Genomic DNA, 16779 nt, shown 5'->3' with positions numbered 1-16779 from the left:
GAGGATGTGATCTTGCTTGTTCAGAAAGGCAGATGAAAACATTTCTTTTTTTGGTTAAAGCTCCTCTGCTGTTAATGTAGGAGAAAAATCAGCAGATCAAGTTTGAACAAATAAAAGATTTTTGAGAAATTGCAGTGGTAGTTTCTAAACAGTTGTAGATCAATTCACCCTAGGAATTCTTGCCTTTTTGTCTGGAAACTCTTAATATCTCATAACTGTGGGAGCAATCTCTATGCTCAAATTTGATGGATAGTTCTGCATTCTCAAATCTAACACTTACCCTTTAGTAACTTGTTAAAACATTTCACAGACTCTGCTTCGCAAAAGAATTTAATCATCCTTTGCTCCTGCCCAGGGGTGGATCTGCAAAAATTAACTGGGAAGATAAAATGTTTTGAATTTAATGCATCCAAAATAGCAGGTTAGGGGATAATAATAATTTCCCCCCCCAAAAGAGAAGTGGAATGTAAGTGATCTGACAGTGAATTGAGCCATAGCTTTAGGATAAATGAACACAATAAACAACTATTAAAAAATCACAAGGGACAATAGTTTAAAAGCACTAAAGGCAATCATTGGGTTGGAAAATGACCTGGTTAATAACTTTCAGCTAGAAAGAGAGCTAAAAAGTACTCATATAATATAAATTCATGGATTCAATTCCTCCCCCCTTTTATAGCTGGAATGCATTAAATATAAATATACGATCCTCTAGTGTCACCTTATTAAAGTTTTACTTGTTAAAATAGTTCTAGCCAACTTTCACTTAATTGTAGTTTACCATACATATGCAGATATGCATCAGAATAGCATCAAAATGAGCAAAAATATTTGGATTCTTGAAACAGAGATCCATGAACCTTGGAGCATGGTGTGTTGGTCATTCTGAAAGATTAGATTTCTAATAGCTGTATTGTGATTTACGGATTTACAGATTTGATATTCTTTTGTCTTTTTTTAAAATCCAAATTACGGTTTGGAAAATTCTGTGCCGCTCAAAATCATCTTGATTGCAGCAGCTTATAAATAAATGAAATAAAATAAATAAAACTGAAGAGAGGATCAAGAAAAACAAAGTGTGAAATTGCCCCAAAGCGGTGTTTCTCAACCTTGGCAATTTGAAGATGTGTGGACTTCCACTCCCAGAATTCTCCAGTCAGCATGTGTGAAAGCTTTGGCCATACAGTATCTGCCCTTTGCCACTTATGACTCAACTGTGTTTCCATTTAAATAGCTGGATGGATCTTACGTTGCATAAATTTGTAATGTGCTACTAATTTCCTTGGGTTAGAGATAGGTCATGATCACTGTTTGCAAATGAGGATATTCTTAGTGCGTGGACTGTGATTTGTTCAGTGAGCATTCTTAAAACAAAGATGGTATGTTGAAAAACAACCACACCTAAGAGATTGTTTGTTCTCATAGACTCCAGTTGCATTTCTGTGCCTTTGCATCCTCAGGGTGGGGAGTACAGAAATTTATAGAGAATTATAACTGCTGTGTAACAGGAATGTAATTAGGCAGAGGAGTAGATTTTTCCCCCCTGAAATAATGTATCAAGAATTAACTACTTTTTTGTTAGTTGATTTCCTTGCTTGGTTCAAAAGAAGAAAAACTCCTGATAGGAACCAAGCAGTTAACTGGATTGCTTTAAAAAAAAATCTAACAAGGAACCATTGTATAAACTTTATTTAGCCCAAGTGAGATCTAATACTGTTCCTCAAAAAATTTGATTCTGTATTAGTCAAAATCTGTTTTAAAAACATGTTCCTGAACCTACTGGAATTATTCATGATGTTTCCTTTATGAAGAAACTAAATGTTCTTCTGAAATTCTGAAAATTCTGTCAATATCTTAATGGTGGAGAGTGAGGGGAGGTTAATTAGGTTAGATGCAGCACCATGATTTACATCTGTGTTTTTCCAACTTGATAACTTTAAGATGTGTTGATTTCAACTCCTCCCAGAATTCCCCAACCTGGCTAAGACATCCTGATTATTGAAGTCCACACTTTTTTAAGGTTGCCATGTTTGAAAAACACGGGTTTAAATGATCAACAAATGACTTGAATGCAAATTGTGAGTAAACACACTTGACAATGGTTAGTGGAATGTTTCTGGAATAAAGGAAGACCAGACCTTTTCAAAGCATAGTGTAACTGATCATCCATTTTCTTTGTGATACATACATGTAGTTCCTGATTTATGACCACAGTTGGGACCAGAATGTTGGTTGCTAAGTGATATGGTTGATAAGTGGAACATCAAGTGATCAGAGTTAATTTTATGACCATTTTTACATGGTTGTTAAGTTAATCACTGGAGTCATTAGGCCAATCTGGTTTTTCTAATTAATTCTGCTTGTAGGAAGTTGACTGGGAAGGTCACAATCACATGACGGCAGCTACTTGAGGGACTGTCTCACCCCACTGGGATTGGTCCATACCACCCATGCTGGCAGAGGAGGCATGTTGTGGATCCCGTCAGCCTGATTATTCTGGATGACAGGGTCCAGGAGGTGGGCCCTTCTCTGCTGTTGCTCCTGCCCTCTGGGGCATCTTGCCCCCCTCCCCATGTGAGGCTGGCCCCAATCCTCCTCTGTTTTTGTAAGGGCCTCAAGACATGGATCTGCCATATGGCTTGGGGCCCCAATGGGGGAACAACACAATGGAGGTGGTTGATTAAATAACAACCGATCCCACCTCCCTCTACTCTGTCCTCCCCATGTGTCATTAGATTTGAACATCTGTTTTTAATTTATTTATGTTTTAATGTACTGTATAAATACATTTTTATGACTGTATGTTGACTGCCTAGAGTTGCCCTATGGTAAGATGGGTGGCCAATAAATTTTATAAATAAATAAATTAAATAAATAAATACTGCAGCTGATGTAAATTCAAGCTCATTGCCAAGCACCCAAATTGCAATCCTGTGACCATATTGATGCAATAGTCATTACTTTGAGAACAGGTCATAAAGTCACTTTTTTCATTGCTGTTGTAACTTCAAACTGTAAATTAACACTAAATTATTAATGGTTTTTTCCCCCCAGACTAAATTGATATATGCTTATGGAATTTTGAAACACTATTTTTCCACTGACAATACAGGTAATTCTTATTTACTGATTGTCTCTTATAGCAACCATGTGCAGTTATGGTCACTGAACAAGATTTCCTACAGCCTATTTTAAAGACCCATAAATCTTCTGAGGACATCACTGAGGCCTTGAAGGGAAATAAGAAGCTGTTGAGTAATATATGTCTCTTTGTTTTAGCAAATTTCAAAGGAAAAATGAAGATGCAACAGGGTATCCAAGCATGAGAGGAGAATGGCCTGAAGATTTCCAGAAGAGAAAATTTCAAAGTGAGACTGATATCAGCAGAACTCCGAAACAACCACTAGTTCACCGGTTGAAAAAGGCCATGGGAAACAGTGAGTTGTCACTACCATAGTTTATTCACAGTGAATAACAATGTTATCTATGGAATGTGTAAAGGAAAAGGTTAATTTAGATAGATAGATAGATGGATACCTGCCAACATGTATATGCCAGCATAATTGAGCTTTTGTTTGGCACAAGCTCTAAAACATGATTAAGTTTTTTTCTAGTGTAGAAAACAATATTAAAAGACAATGCTGAAACTTAATTTTGGTTTTCTATCAAGTGAAGACATTAATCTGATTACAACAGAAAATACATTCTAATGGGGTCACTAATCATGCTTTTAAAAGAGTTTTACCGGGAGGAAAATAATAAATTGGGTATCACAAGTATATTTGCAGAACAGTGACTGACTTACTGCATTCAAGTTCTGTTGTCATTCTGTGGAAGATAAGACACAAAGGCACTTTAGATAAATCAGACTGTGGATAAAACAATGGGTTTCTCCTATCTACTTGTCAAAGAACAGAAACTCAATTTAGATAGATAAAATGGATGATAGAATTTGACAGATGGGGAGCTCAGAAACATGCAAGTGACAAGATAATCAGATATCAGAGCAAAAAGACGATTACTCAGCACTAATAAAGATGTAAGAAACACTTCTGTGGTTCTGTTGCTTTTAGTAAGTTCCAAACTAGCTATTTTTTATTCTACACACAGATTGTTTAACCATAATCAGGGCTTTTTTTCTCATTGAACGCTCAGAACGGAGTTCCGGCACCTTTTTTGGATGGAACCTTGTAGGGTAGGCAAGGTGGGTTGTATAACATGTGTGAGTTCCGGCACCTTTTTCTTTTACAAAAAAAGCACTGACCATAATTATTGGATAAATCAACTTGGTGGAGTACTCACCCTTTATGTGGGCCATGTTAACCCATCACAACTTTTTTAGGACCGTCATATTAATAGGAGTTGGCAGTGGAATGACTTTGGGCAAATTGGCACAGGCAATTCCCCCCCACACACACACACCCAAGTATCCATGGACGCTCCATTTATATTTCACAGAACTGAGTAACAATAGTAAATTCACTCCAGTGGTTAAGGTACTAGACTAGAAAGCAGAAGACTGTATTCTGATCGTGCCTCAGGCATGAAAGTCAACTGGGTAACTTTGGGCCAGTCATTCTGTCTCAGCTCAATCCACCTTACAGGATTGTTGTTGTGGAGAAAATAGGAGGAAGAAAAAGTAATAGGTATGTTTGTTGCCATGAGTTATTTATAAAAATAATAAAGGCAGAGAAATACATACATACACATACGTATACATACATACATTTCCAAAAATAAGGACAAAATCATATGAGCTTTAGGTGTTGTTATAAGATTTTGGACATTTTTTTTAATTTGGTTACATGTACTAGGGGCATCCTATTAAAAAATCTTCATACTATACCACATCAGTGTGTCACTTGTTTGAATTGGGTAGCTTTAGAAACTGAATAAATAAATCAGAACAGAACAATATCACAGTTTTGAAAAATACGCGGCCACTTCTTTTATTAACTTGTAGTTTTTCTTTTTCAGATTCTGCAAACACAAAGGGCTCTGCTTTGGAAGTCCCACCAACCCAGAAGCCTGGATCCACTTCCATCCTTGAAGGACTGAGGACCCCATTTGCTTCTCTGTTCTCGTCCTTCAAGAAATCCAAGAAGCAGCACCTAAAGCATCCCCACAAGCAGCAGCAGAACTCTTCACAGTAAGCGAGAAATGTGCTATCGCATTTGAAGATCCATTGTGTTATTTGGTCCTCTTCCTCATATTTGTTCTGTAAGAGGCTTTATTCAGAGAGGGTGTTTTTTTTCCAATGGACCTGCAATATACAGTATATGTTGAAAATAGAGGAAGTCCTCAACTTCTGGCTGCAATTGAGCCTGGAATTACAATTGCAACTCATGCTGATCATTTAGCTAATTTTACGACATGTTTTTGTGGCAGTTGCTAAATGAATGCTGCGGTCATTAAGCAAACCCATTCTCCACAATGGGCATTTTTTGTGGGAAACCAGAAGTAAATGCTGGTTTCAGCAAAAATGTCATAAATCATGGCCACGTGACCCATGAGATGCTCCACAAAGGCGAGTTGGTGATTGAGCACCTAAAATGCGTTTACACAACTCTTGAGCAGGGGCAGCCATCAGGACTTTGAATCTGGGCTATAAGTACTGGTTGTTGTTTTGTTTTGCTCCATTCTAACTTCAAACATTCGCTAAGTGCCTGTTCAGTAAGTCAAGGATTATCTATACTTTCACTGTACTTCTGGTGAGATATTTAAAAGGACTTTCACAAGTCTAAGGACATAAAGCAATCAGTTTTCTCTATCCTGACATCTAGGACTGCAACTCAGAGAATTCCATTGCATTGACCAGGCTAGCAGGACGTTTTTGAACTTCTCACTGACACATCTGAAGGACACTTGATGGGCAAATTCTGTAATAACCAGGGCTTTTTTTCTCATAGAACGCTCAGAACGGAGTTCCGGCACCTTTTTTTGGATGGAACCTTGTAGGGTAGGCAAGGCGGGTTGTATGACGTGTGAGTTCCGGCACCTTTTTCTTTTACAAAAAAGCACTGGTAATAACCAACCTGGCTATTTAGCCCTTCTATGCTGTCACCATTACTCTACGTTACCCCATTGGAAGAGGCAGAAATACTGAAGACTGTACAATAGTATTTCAAATATCTAACTCAGGACGAGAGGAAGCTACCTCATTAATCATGCTCAATATTACCTATAGTATATAGCAATAGCAGTAAATGTGCAGACTTTCAGGTCTTCCCAGCTAAATCTGCAGATGCTACCTCTTGGATCCAGATGTCTTTTGCATGCAAGCTAAGTATTTTACTACTCAGTTGAGTCATTTTATCTCAAACTGTTATGGCATAGCTGCTCAGTAATGTCAGGCGTTTTAAGAGACGTGGTGGACTGTATAAAAGCCACGAAGGAATTATCACTTCTGAATTGCAAGTTGTCAGCAAAACTTGCAAACAGATCTTTTATTAGATTTTTTCTAAAGCTTTAATTTATATGAGTGCATATATTAAACATAGTTGTAAACAATAGCATAGCAAGAAGAACTGATGGCCAGTGGACTAAGGCAGTCATAGAATGGATCCCGCTTGCTAAAAAGCATCCACAAAAGAGACCTAAAACAAGGTGGATCAATGACATCAGCAAGTATTGTGGGCCCAATTGGCAAAAGAAAGCTCAGGCCCTTACTGGTTGGAAACATGTGGAAGAGGCCTTCATCCTGCAGTGGATAGACAATGGCTAGAATGGATAGTTGTAAACAATATATCTATATGAATTTTTCATAGATGTCGTGAGGCTGGGAACAATGAATTAGATGAACATAGTACAAGGAAAAAACTCAAATACTTTGGCCACCTAATGAGAAGGAAGGACTCACTGGAGAAGAGCCTAATGCTGGGAAAGATTGAGGGCAAGAGAAGAAGGGGACGACAGAGAATGAGGTGGCTGGATGGAGTCACTGAAGCAGTAGGCGTGAGCTTAAAGGGACTCCAGAAGATGGTAGAGGACAGGAAGGCCTGGAGGAACATTGTCCATAGGGTCGCGATGAGTTGGACACGACTTTGCAGCTAACAACAACAACAACAACAAGTACAAGGAAATATTTTTTTAAAAACCCTCAGATTAGTCCATAATTCTTGAAGCCATGCTTTTTTGTAACTTGTGGTTTCATTAATTTATGGCTTATAATACGAACTTGTGTTTCTTTTATTAAGTCCTCAAATATGAAATTGCTATTTTGCATGAAAGAAAAAAATGGGATCTCTCTGCCTTTGGGGCAGAGAATCTATGCACTTGCAGGTACTGTTGAACGGCATCTTTTAACCTCACTGCTCAGTACAGGTAGTCCTTGACTTACAACCATTTAACAACCGACCAAAATTACAACAGCAATGAAAAAGTTACAACTGGTGCTCCTTACAATCATTGCAGTATGATCATCACATGATCAAAATTTGGGTTCTTGGAAACTGACACGTATGGTTGCAGCATCCTGGGGTTTTTTGATCACCATTTGCAATCTTACCAGTTAGCTTCCAACAAGCAAAGTCAATGGGGGAAGCCAGAATTGCTTAATGGCTGTGTGATTCACTTAACACAGTGAAAGATGGCATTGATTCACTATGATTAATAAGCTGGGGAAGAGTTTTGCTTCCAAATTCAATTTTACTTAAAAAAATAATAATAGCATAAATATGCTGGAAACCAATCTAAAATTATACAGAATGCTGTACTTATTCAGAGAAATAAGAATAAGTGAATGATGCTTTAAGCATAAACAAAATAAATTAGAACTAAACACAGTGTCTAAATTAGGGTAGTTATTTATTCCTCAGTGAAAACCTGAATCCCAAGGCAAACTTGGTTGCTTCTTGGGCAATCCCACAATTTCTTGGGCCCTACCAGAGTTGTTGGGGAGAAGATACATTGCATGCCTCAATTCAGGCACGGAAATGTCTTCTTCCATGTTCCTGAAATTCTGCCTTTATCTTTAAACAAATAGCCATTTTGTCCTGTGGCAGTTGATGCAGAAAGAACACTAGGCAAATACAGTTTGAAAACCTTAACTGTTGTGTCATAACCTTCCTAAGAGAACTCTCAAACTTCTAACCTCTGAGAATTCCATGAGCTGATCCAAATGAAGGGCAAGGAACAGGAGCAACAGAAACACAAGTCTGGAGTTGGAGAGGTGGTGGAAGTTTAAAAGCTAAGACTGAGCGTCTATAGTGCCAGTCACTGCTGTGGTTTGACTAGATCTATGGCTGCCCTCTTTGGCCACAATGTTTACCTCTACAGAGCAGATTCTTTCTGTTTTGTCTCCGTAGCTATCATCACAGTGCCCCATTACTTGAATCATTCTGAAGTTGCTTAGGTTCATGGTTGCTTATATTCATGGTCACCTAGTTCATCTGGCCAACAGTCCATCCGACTTCCCTCTTTAGCTTCTGATTCAGAACAGACCCTAGTAAGCGAAGGGGTGAGGAACCTCCTGACGGTACATGTTAAAGCCATCCTTGAGAAAAGGCTCTCGCTCGGGTTTGGAAACTGTCTAGAAAATTTAGATCGGCAAGGAGATTGAAGTACAGGTAAGTCACAATTAGGGCAAGTTCAAATAGTGCAGTATTTGATATAGTATGAATTGTAAATTGATATCAGGTGCTTTTAACATGGGCCAAAATTCAGTGAATGCGAAGCTAGTGAGTATGCAAATAAGGCTAGTGCATACGCAGTTGGGTTTTTAAGGTACTAATCTTCATGTTTGTAAAATGGAGAGAAAGAAAATTCAATTAGAGGAAACAGTACACGTTTTAAAAAGAGGAGGCTCATTACATGGGAGCAAAAATTTGATCTAATTGAACAACGTGAATGTGGTCACAGCAAGGCAGAAATGGGACCGTCTACATGTCTAGATAAGTGAATCTGTGGTTGAATTTTTTGTTTTTATTTTGCTTTCTGTAACTACTCTCTAGAAAGTTAACCATAAACCCAGGGCTTTTTTTCTCATAGAACGCTCAGAACGGAGTTCCGGCACCTTTTTTGGATGGAACCTTATAGGATAGGCAAGGCGGGTAGTATGACATGTGTGAGTTCCGGCACCTTTTTCTTTTACAAAAAAAGCACTGCATAAACCTATATTATAAATATATCCTTTTTATCATTTACTGCAATGTTTTATTAACAAACACATAAAAAGTATATTTTAAAAATTTTCACTGCCTATTTCCATTGGGCTGGAACTAAATTCCATAACAGTATCACTTTGAATAGTAGATACTCAAATAATGCAAACCATTACATGACATTCATTAACTAATCGAGACCTACCTATAACTATAATTGTCAGTGCCAACTGGCTGTTCAGTACAATAAGCACCAAACAGTTCCTTATTTCAGCCAGGTTTTAATGCCTAAGAAGATGCACTTTAATCTTTATATGAACTCAGATTGCTAGTATGACCTTGTTTCCAAGTTTCAGAGTTGCGTGTAGTGATGACAGATCAGCATCTGCAGTATATCACAATAATGTCAAAATGATAACAGGTACATGGTGACATCATACAAATACCATCCTTATCTGAGACAAGTACTGTACATAAATCACGGCATTTACATGGTTGTATAGTCAAACATGTTTTGACATTTAGCCAATTAATGGTTTGAAAAAGTATGAATTATGCAGAAGTAGATGCGTGTTTTAGAGAAAAAAAACAAAGGGAGGAGATGGTCAAAACAACTTGATGGAATCTTAGCACTCACAGCAGTCAAGGGATTTTGTGTTACGGTTTTATTGCAAATATTTGCATTGCAACGGAATGTTTCTGTAGCAGATTTTCAGAAGATAGTTTATAGCAAGGAAAAGAATTTATCTGTAAAGGTCACAAAGAGTGGGGGTTGTTTTCTCTTCCTCTCACAGTTTGCTCATTCAGAGTTATTAAAGAAGGCTATTAGCAAAATTGGTGTTGACTGGGGCAATTCTGGAAATTGAAGCTCGGCCATTTTAACATGGCTGAGATTGAGAAATACCGGTGTTAGGAGGCTGTGTGTCTGAGTTGGGTGCAAGCCACAGGGTGGCACTATTGCTTTCAAACTTTGTTTTTGTGTGCTTTCTAGTGCCATTGTGAATGAAACAAAAGCCTGAAGCAGATGGTGATTTTGACTGTTCCAGCAAAGCTCCAATTATGTCCAAAGAGATTTTTTTAAAAAGCCTAATTACAGTATACTTCTGATGGACATTTCAAGTTTGCTCTGGGTATGAGTTTTGCTTTATTTTTACCATAACCCTAAAGTTAGGCTAAAACATATAGGGAACCATAACCCTAAAGTTAGGCTAAAACATATAGGGAACAGTTGCTGGAATTGGGTATGTGTAGTTTAACGAAGAGAAGGGTGAGGGGTGACATGATAGCAGTGTTCCAATATCTCAGGGGCTGCCACAAAGAAGAGGGAGTCAAGCTATTCTCCAAAGCACCTGAAGGCAGGACAAGAAACAATGGATGGAAACTAGTCAAGGAGAGAAACAACCTAGAACTCAGGAGAAATTTCCTGACAGAACAACTAACCAGTGGAACAACCTGCCTCCAGAGGTGGTGAATGCTCCAACACTGGAGGTTTTTAAGAAGAGAGTGGCCAGCCATTTGTCTGAAATGGTATAGGGTTTCCTGCCTGAGCAGGGGGTTGGACTAGATGACCTCCAAGGTCCCTTCCAACAACTTCTTCTTCTTCTTCTTCTTCTTCTTCTTCTTCTTCTTCTTCTTCTTCTTCTTCTTATTATTATTATTATTATTATTATTATTATTATTATTATTATTATTATTATTATTATTATTATTATTATTATTATTATTTGTTAGGGATAGATAACTTGCAGTGTTCTGAACACTTAGCTTGTGTTCCCTGCAGCCCACCTGACCAGAACTGCTGACAACTGACAGTATAATTTCTTACAATGTTGAGACCTGAAACACCTGAAAATGTAACCTACAGTAGTGGCCAAAATTGTGGAAACCTTTTGGGAAAAGTGTATTTTTGAGGTTTGATGGCTAATAACACCACTTTTTTTTTGAGTAGTACCATAGAATTATATATCAATGGAAAGATAATTTAATGCCACGTAGTTTGTTCAATTATCTGTACTTTATTCTATGAAAAGTTATAGCCAAATAACCAGAAAAAGGAAGCACAACTTGCTTAGGTTGATGTCAGGTAGTTTTCCTTCATCTGATTGTAGCCAATGAGCATGAGTGTTTAGAGAGCCAATCAGGTGTCATCTTGTTTTGGCAATGAGCCAATCAGATCACAGTAGGATTCAGTTATTTATGTCATGTACTGAAGCTGAGAGGAGGACATTTGTCAGTGTGTTATGTGATCGCTATCAAGTTGGTTGGGGTTTGTTTTGTGTTCTTTCATTTAGTGAGCTTGTAAAGCATAATAAAATTAAAGCAATGGTGCAAAGAACTGACTGGTTGTGCAGAAAGCGATGTAAAATAGTATTATTAAGTGAACAAGGCTACAGTTATAAAGAAATTAGACGAAAAATTGGTGGAAACTTAACCAAATGTGGCATTTCTACTGTACACTTTTCCCAAAAGGTTTCCACAGTTTTGGCCACTACTGTATGTACTAGAATGGGCGTAACAAAGTTAAATAGCAAAGAGTCGTTTCAAAATCCCTCCAAACAATAAACCAAAATAGACCCTATTGTGGCCCTTGATCTCTCTCAACCTTCGGCAAAACAACATCTTTGCTGCCGCACCTGCCAAAATATTTATTCCTTTTTCTTTAGCTTCTATACATAGTCAGAAATTCCAGTAGTAATGTATGGCTATAAGAGCTGGATCATAAGGAAGGCTGAACACCAAAGAACTGAAGGCTTTTGAATTGTGGTGTTAGTGAAAACTCTTGAGAGTCCCTTGGACTGCAAGGAGATCAAACAGTCAACCCTAAAGAAAATTAAACCTGACTGTTCTTTGGAAGGACAGATACCGAAGCTGAAGCTCAAATACTTTGGCCACCAAATGGGAAGAGAGGAATCCTTGAAAAAGTCCCTGCTGTTGGGAAAGATGGAAAGCAAAAGGAGAAGGGAATGGCAGAGGATGAGATGGTTAGATAGTGTCATTGATGCAATGAACATGAATTTGGGCAAACTCCAGGAGACGGGAGGACAAAGGAGCCTGGTGTGCTATGGCCCATGGGGTCATGAAGAATCTGACAGACTTAGCGACTGAACAACAACAATATAGTGCAGAGAAAGAGTATTTGCTAGAGCAATATTTCTTTATTATAAGTGAACTTGGCTGGGGAACTCTGGGAGTTGACGTTCATGCATCTTAAAGTTTGGGAAACACTCTGCTACAGCAAATTGGACTTCCCCTGCGTTGTGTGGGAAGGTGTTACTTACTGATTACAGGTACTTTATCAGGCCTCATATGATGCAATCCTTCCTTGCCTGAAACAATTCCCATAGAGTGTCATGTGATGCATAAATAAACAATGCTATCACTACACTGATTACAACATGCTTTATTTGCATCTTCTGGAAGAATAATTTTGTCTACCGTACTGTGGAATTTGTTTTGAAGAGGACAGAGCCGTGAAGGGGCCTTTTTTGCTTCTTATGAGGTTGGAGCTCTTTTAAAAACATGAAATTCTGCAATCAGTACTGGAATCCGTCATGGAGATAAATAAAATGAAGGTGGGATTCATCTTCCCCTCATCTAACACAGGACAACCATGGAATCCAGATGGAAATGCAGTCATTACTCAAAGCCTGGGTGGGCAGATAATCTTATAATCTAATTGCTTAAACTTGAACCATTTGAGGTGGGAAGGAATTCCATATGATGCTTGTTTACATCATAAATATTCTCTCGAGTCACTAGGTAAAATTTGTTGGCATATGTAGCACCTTCGAGAGGTGATTTAACATTAGATCTTATTGATGGGCAAGCACATAATGGAGCAGGGACTCTGTCAAATATCCAAGTTCAAAGCTATAGAGGAATTCCTGAGAGTGCAAGTGCAATGACCAAGACAAAGTGTGGATGGAAAGTTCTAGAAACTAGCACAAAAGCTGCATTTCTGTGGAGCTGACAGAAAATAATGGCAGTATTTCCCTGCTAAAGCAAATAACTTGGCTGGGATTGTGAATACAAATACAAATTGGAGAGACTGGCATACAAAGAAAATGTAAACTTTTGTTCCCAGATTTGTGACCAGAATCTCAACAGATCTATTATTACACACACACACACACACACACACACACACACACACACACACACACGTGTAAAAGTAGGCAATCTTGGCCACTAAGTTCTCTGTGTCTAGTTTTATCTAAGAAGTCAGGAAGACATTAATACCCAGAAAGCAAAAAATCTGAACAAAGCTGTCAAGATAAGGCAGAGCTGATCCTGTAAAGTTATTAAATCTTATTATTTGATAATACCTGTTATAGATTCCTCCTGTGGAATCACTTATCCTGAAAAATAAGATCTGCATCCCACTGTTAATGTCTTAAAATGGGCGTGAGAATTAATGGGTCAATAGAGAATGGACCTAGACTGTGAGTTGATGGCTATTATGATTGTTGTTGTTATTACTCTTAGTGTTTCTGGACTGTATATTAGTGGGACTTCTATTTATTTCGTTGATATTGTTTACATAACATTTCTAAACCACTTTCATTCTTCTGACTGAAACTGCACAAAATACATTCCTGAAAGAGGGTGCTACTTCTAATCCTGTGTTGTAATTCTTGAACCAGCCCCAAACCACCTCATTTTATTCACCATGACCACATTACACTTGCCAACTTCTGCATTATCAATTCTCTTTCAGAGCAAACAAAACATGTGCTGGGTTGGGTTGGGTTGGGTTTTGCTTTGTTTTGTTTTGTTGTTTTCTTAATTTTTCTTTTGGGGAAAGTGGCAGACTTTATGCATTTCAATCTACCAAAAGTGTGCGAGAGAGGCAGGTTCATAATAGCACATGATGCCCTGAAATAGAAGGGTAGCTAAGATATTCTTGGATTCCCTGTCATTAAATATTTGCTCACTGATAAACAGGATTTTAGTTTTAAAACACTTGCAAAAAAGAGTTCAAAAGAGAGAACCATGAAAGTGTTGGGGCACAAATGAAGGATTGTTTCCAAAGGATTCTGAAAGGAAATATCATAAGGATGCCAGTGTAAAGTGTCTCTTGATACTATCGTGAATCAAACAGTGCAATAATAATAACTGTGTTGGATGTTCATATTTTGTATTGTGCTCCGTAGGGATATAAAATTGTATGAAATAAATGGCTTTGGCCATGCTGAGATTTCTGGGCACTGAAGTCCACAATCTGTAAAACTGAGGAAGGCTGAATTAGAAATAGGTTGTAAATATTTCTCTTCATAAGGGTTTGATTTGGTTTGGCTTTTAAAATGGCTGTTTCCAAGATAGCAGAAAAAACATGCATAGTAAACAATCTCCAAAGTTTTAAACTTTCCCCAAAATATACATATCATGATGAAATAGGCAAAATCTGCAGTGCAGATTTTAGATTGTTTTTCATATAAAGGAGAAATAGCAAAACCGAACCATTAAGGTTTTTTTTAAAAAAAAAACCTATTCTTAACTTCCTCTTTCACCACTTTGGCTGTAGAGGGAATTTTTTTTTCACTGTTCTGCCTCTAATTGGCCAAAGCAGCTAATATGAATCTGTTTTATTTCTTAAAGAACATTCCTTAAAAGCAGGGAAGGGTGATGTTCTTACACTGCTAAGTGTAAAACTTTTAGAAAGGACCCAGAACTTTTCTGCAATAAGAAAAAATATCATATCTTATAGGAAGCAAATCCTTGGTGCTTTCTGAGCTTGGTTGTTTGGTTGTAGCATCATAACTGCCGGTAAGTGTGGGATTTAGGGCTGTGTGCTTAGCCCCTACCTGTACTCTTTATACACTTATGATTGTGTATCATCTAACCCATCCACTGCGATAATCAAGTTCGCAGATGATACAACTGTGGTGGGTCTTATTACAGGTGGGGATGAGACAGCATATAGGGCGGAGGTACAAAAACTATCCATATGGTGTAGTAACAACAACTTGCACTTAAACATCAGCAAGACGAAAGAGATGGTGTTAGACTTCCGGAAGAAAAAGGAGGAACCTGCCCCACTTTGCATCGGGGAGGACTGTGTAGAGAGAGTTTCCTCCTTTAAATTTCTGGGAGTCTACCTCTGTGAAGATCTGACCTGGAAAGTTAACACAACCCAGGTGGCTAGAAAGGCCCAACAGAGGCTTCACTTTCTTAGGGTCTTGCGGAAGAACAGGGTAGAACAACGGCTAATGACCCTCTTTTACCGGTCTACTATAGAGAGCGTCCTCTCGTATGGTATTGTGGTTTGGTATGCTGGTCTGACAGCCACGGATAGGAAAGTATTACAGAGGGTAGTGAGCACAGCACAAGACATTGTGGGCTGTCCCCTGACACCACTGGATGACATCGCCAGGGCTCGTTGCCTTGGAAGAGTGAGGAAGATTCTCAGGGATGACTCACACTCTGGACGGTATCTCTTTACTCTCCTACCATCCGGTAGGAGATATAGGAATATAGCCAGCCGTACCAACAGGCTGAAAAATAGCTTTTATCCGTGGGCTGTTAGGCTTTTAAATGGGACATAATCTTATGCAGAATTGACTTGGGAGGCCGGTGTGTGGTGTAGTTGGTTCACATGGTGTGGTAGGATGGAGGGTTTGTTGTCACTGTGTGTTGGGGGGAGAGAGCATGGGGGGAGGCTCAGCTAATCTCAATGTACACATGTTGTACTTTGACAATAAAGGTTTATTATTATTATTATTATTATTATTATTATTTGCTTCCTGTTTGTAAGTTTGCCCTTCTAATGTTGTTGGGGGTGTGGTTTTCTCCTTGGTAGTTCCTTGCTTGGGTATTATTTTCTGCTTGATCGTTTGTCTGGTGTTGGGAAATTCATGTTGAACATTAAGCAAACATCCTAATATTAAGATCAATTTGATAATGGAGGCAATTACAGAGAGGTGATGAGTTCTGCTTCACTAGATGTGTTTCTAGCAGAGACTAAATAGACATTTGTCTAAAAAACTTTAATTTAGTTTGTTGGGTTGAATAGAATGTTGACCTCGCCCTAAATGGCTTTTCTAATTGTATAATACTAGTTAAAACCGGTGGGAAAATAATTCTTACAGGAGGGGCAAACTTTGGAAGATAAATGCTCAATGCTGGCTTTCAAATTCCACTTTGTAGAAGATGCTTAATTTGCCTGTGTCAGATCAATCTGAGATGATGGTGGCCAGTTTTGATTATTTAGCATCCAGTTATGTAATGTGATACAGCCAGGATAGAAGTCAAAGTAGACGTCTGGTAGAAATCCATGATTACGAAGTACAGGTAGTCCTCAACTTAACAACAACAGTTGGGACCCAGATTTATGTTGCTACGTATGGTGACTGTTAAGTAGGTCATCCTTTTATGACCTTTTTTTACCATGGATGTTAAGTGAATCACTGCAGTTGTTATGTGAATCATGAGATTGTTAAGCGAACATAGCTTCCCCCATTGACTTTGCTTGTTGGAAGCTGGCTGGGAAGGTTGCAAATGACAATCACATGATCCCAGGACACTGCAATTGGCAACTAGCATGTATTTATGACAAGTGTTTGAAATTTTATCACATGACCGTATGGATGCTGTGACAGTTGTAAGCATGACAAGCTGCTGTAGGTCACTTTTTCAATGGCATTATAACTTTGAATTGTTACTAAAGAAATAGTTGTGA

At 38.3% G+C, this 16779-nt stretch overlaps 1 protein-coding gene across 1 annotated transcript in view; it reads left to right on the top strand.

The window, feature by feature from the left end:
• Positions 1–16779, top strand: part of EXPH5 (exophilin 5) — a 54941-nt gene that overhangs the window by 15917 nt on the left and 22245 nt on the right. The window contains exons 2-3 of the mRNA XM_081326684.1: positions 3280–3437; positions 4978–5149. Of these exons, the coding sequence (XP_081182810.1) occupies positions 3280–3437; positions 4978–5149 (330 nt within the window). The remainder of the gene's footprint in view (positions 1–3279; positions 3438–4977; positions 5150–16779) is intronic.

This window comes from Vipera berus, assembly GCF_964194415.1.
Source record: "Vipera berus genome assembly, chromosome: 4".
NCBI classification, from domain to species: domain Eukaryota; kingdom Metazoa; phylum Chordata; class Lepidosauria; order Squamata; family Viperidae; genus Vipera; species Vipera berus.
The sequence above is the reverse complement of the archived record's forward strand: the minus strand, read 5'-3'. Positions and strand labels throughout refer to the sequence as shown.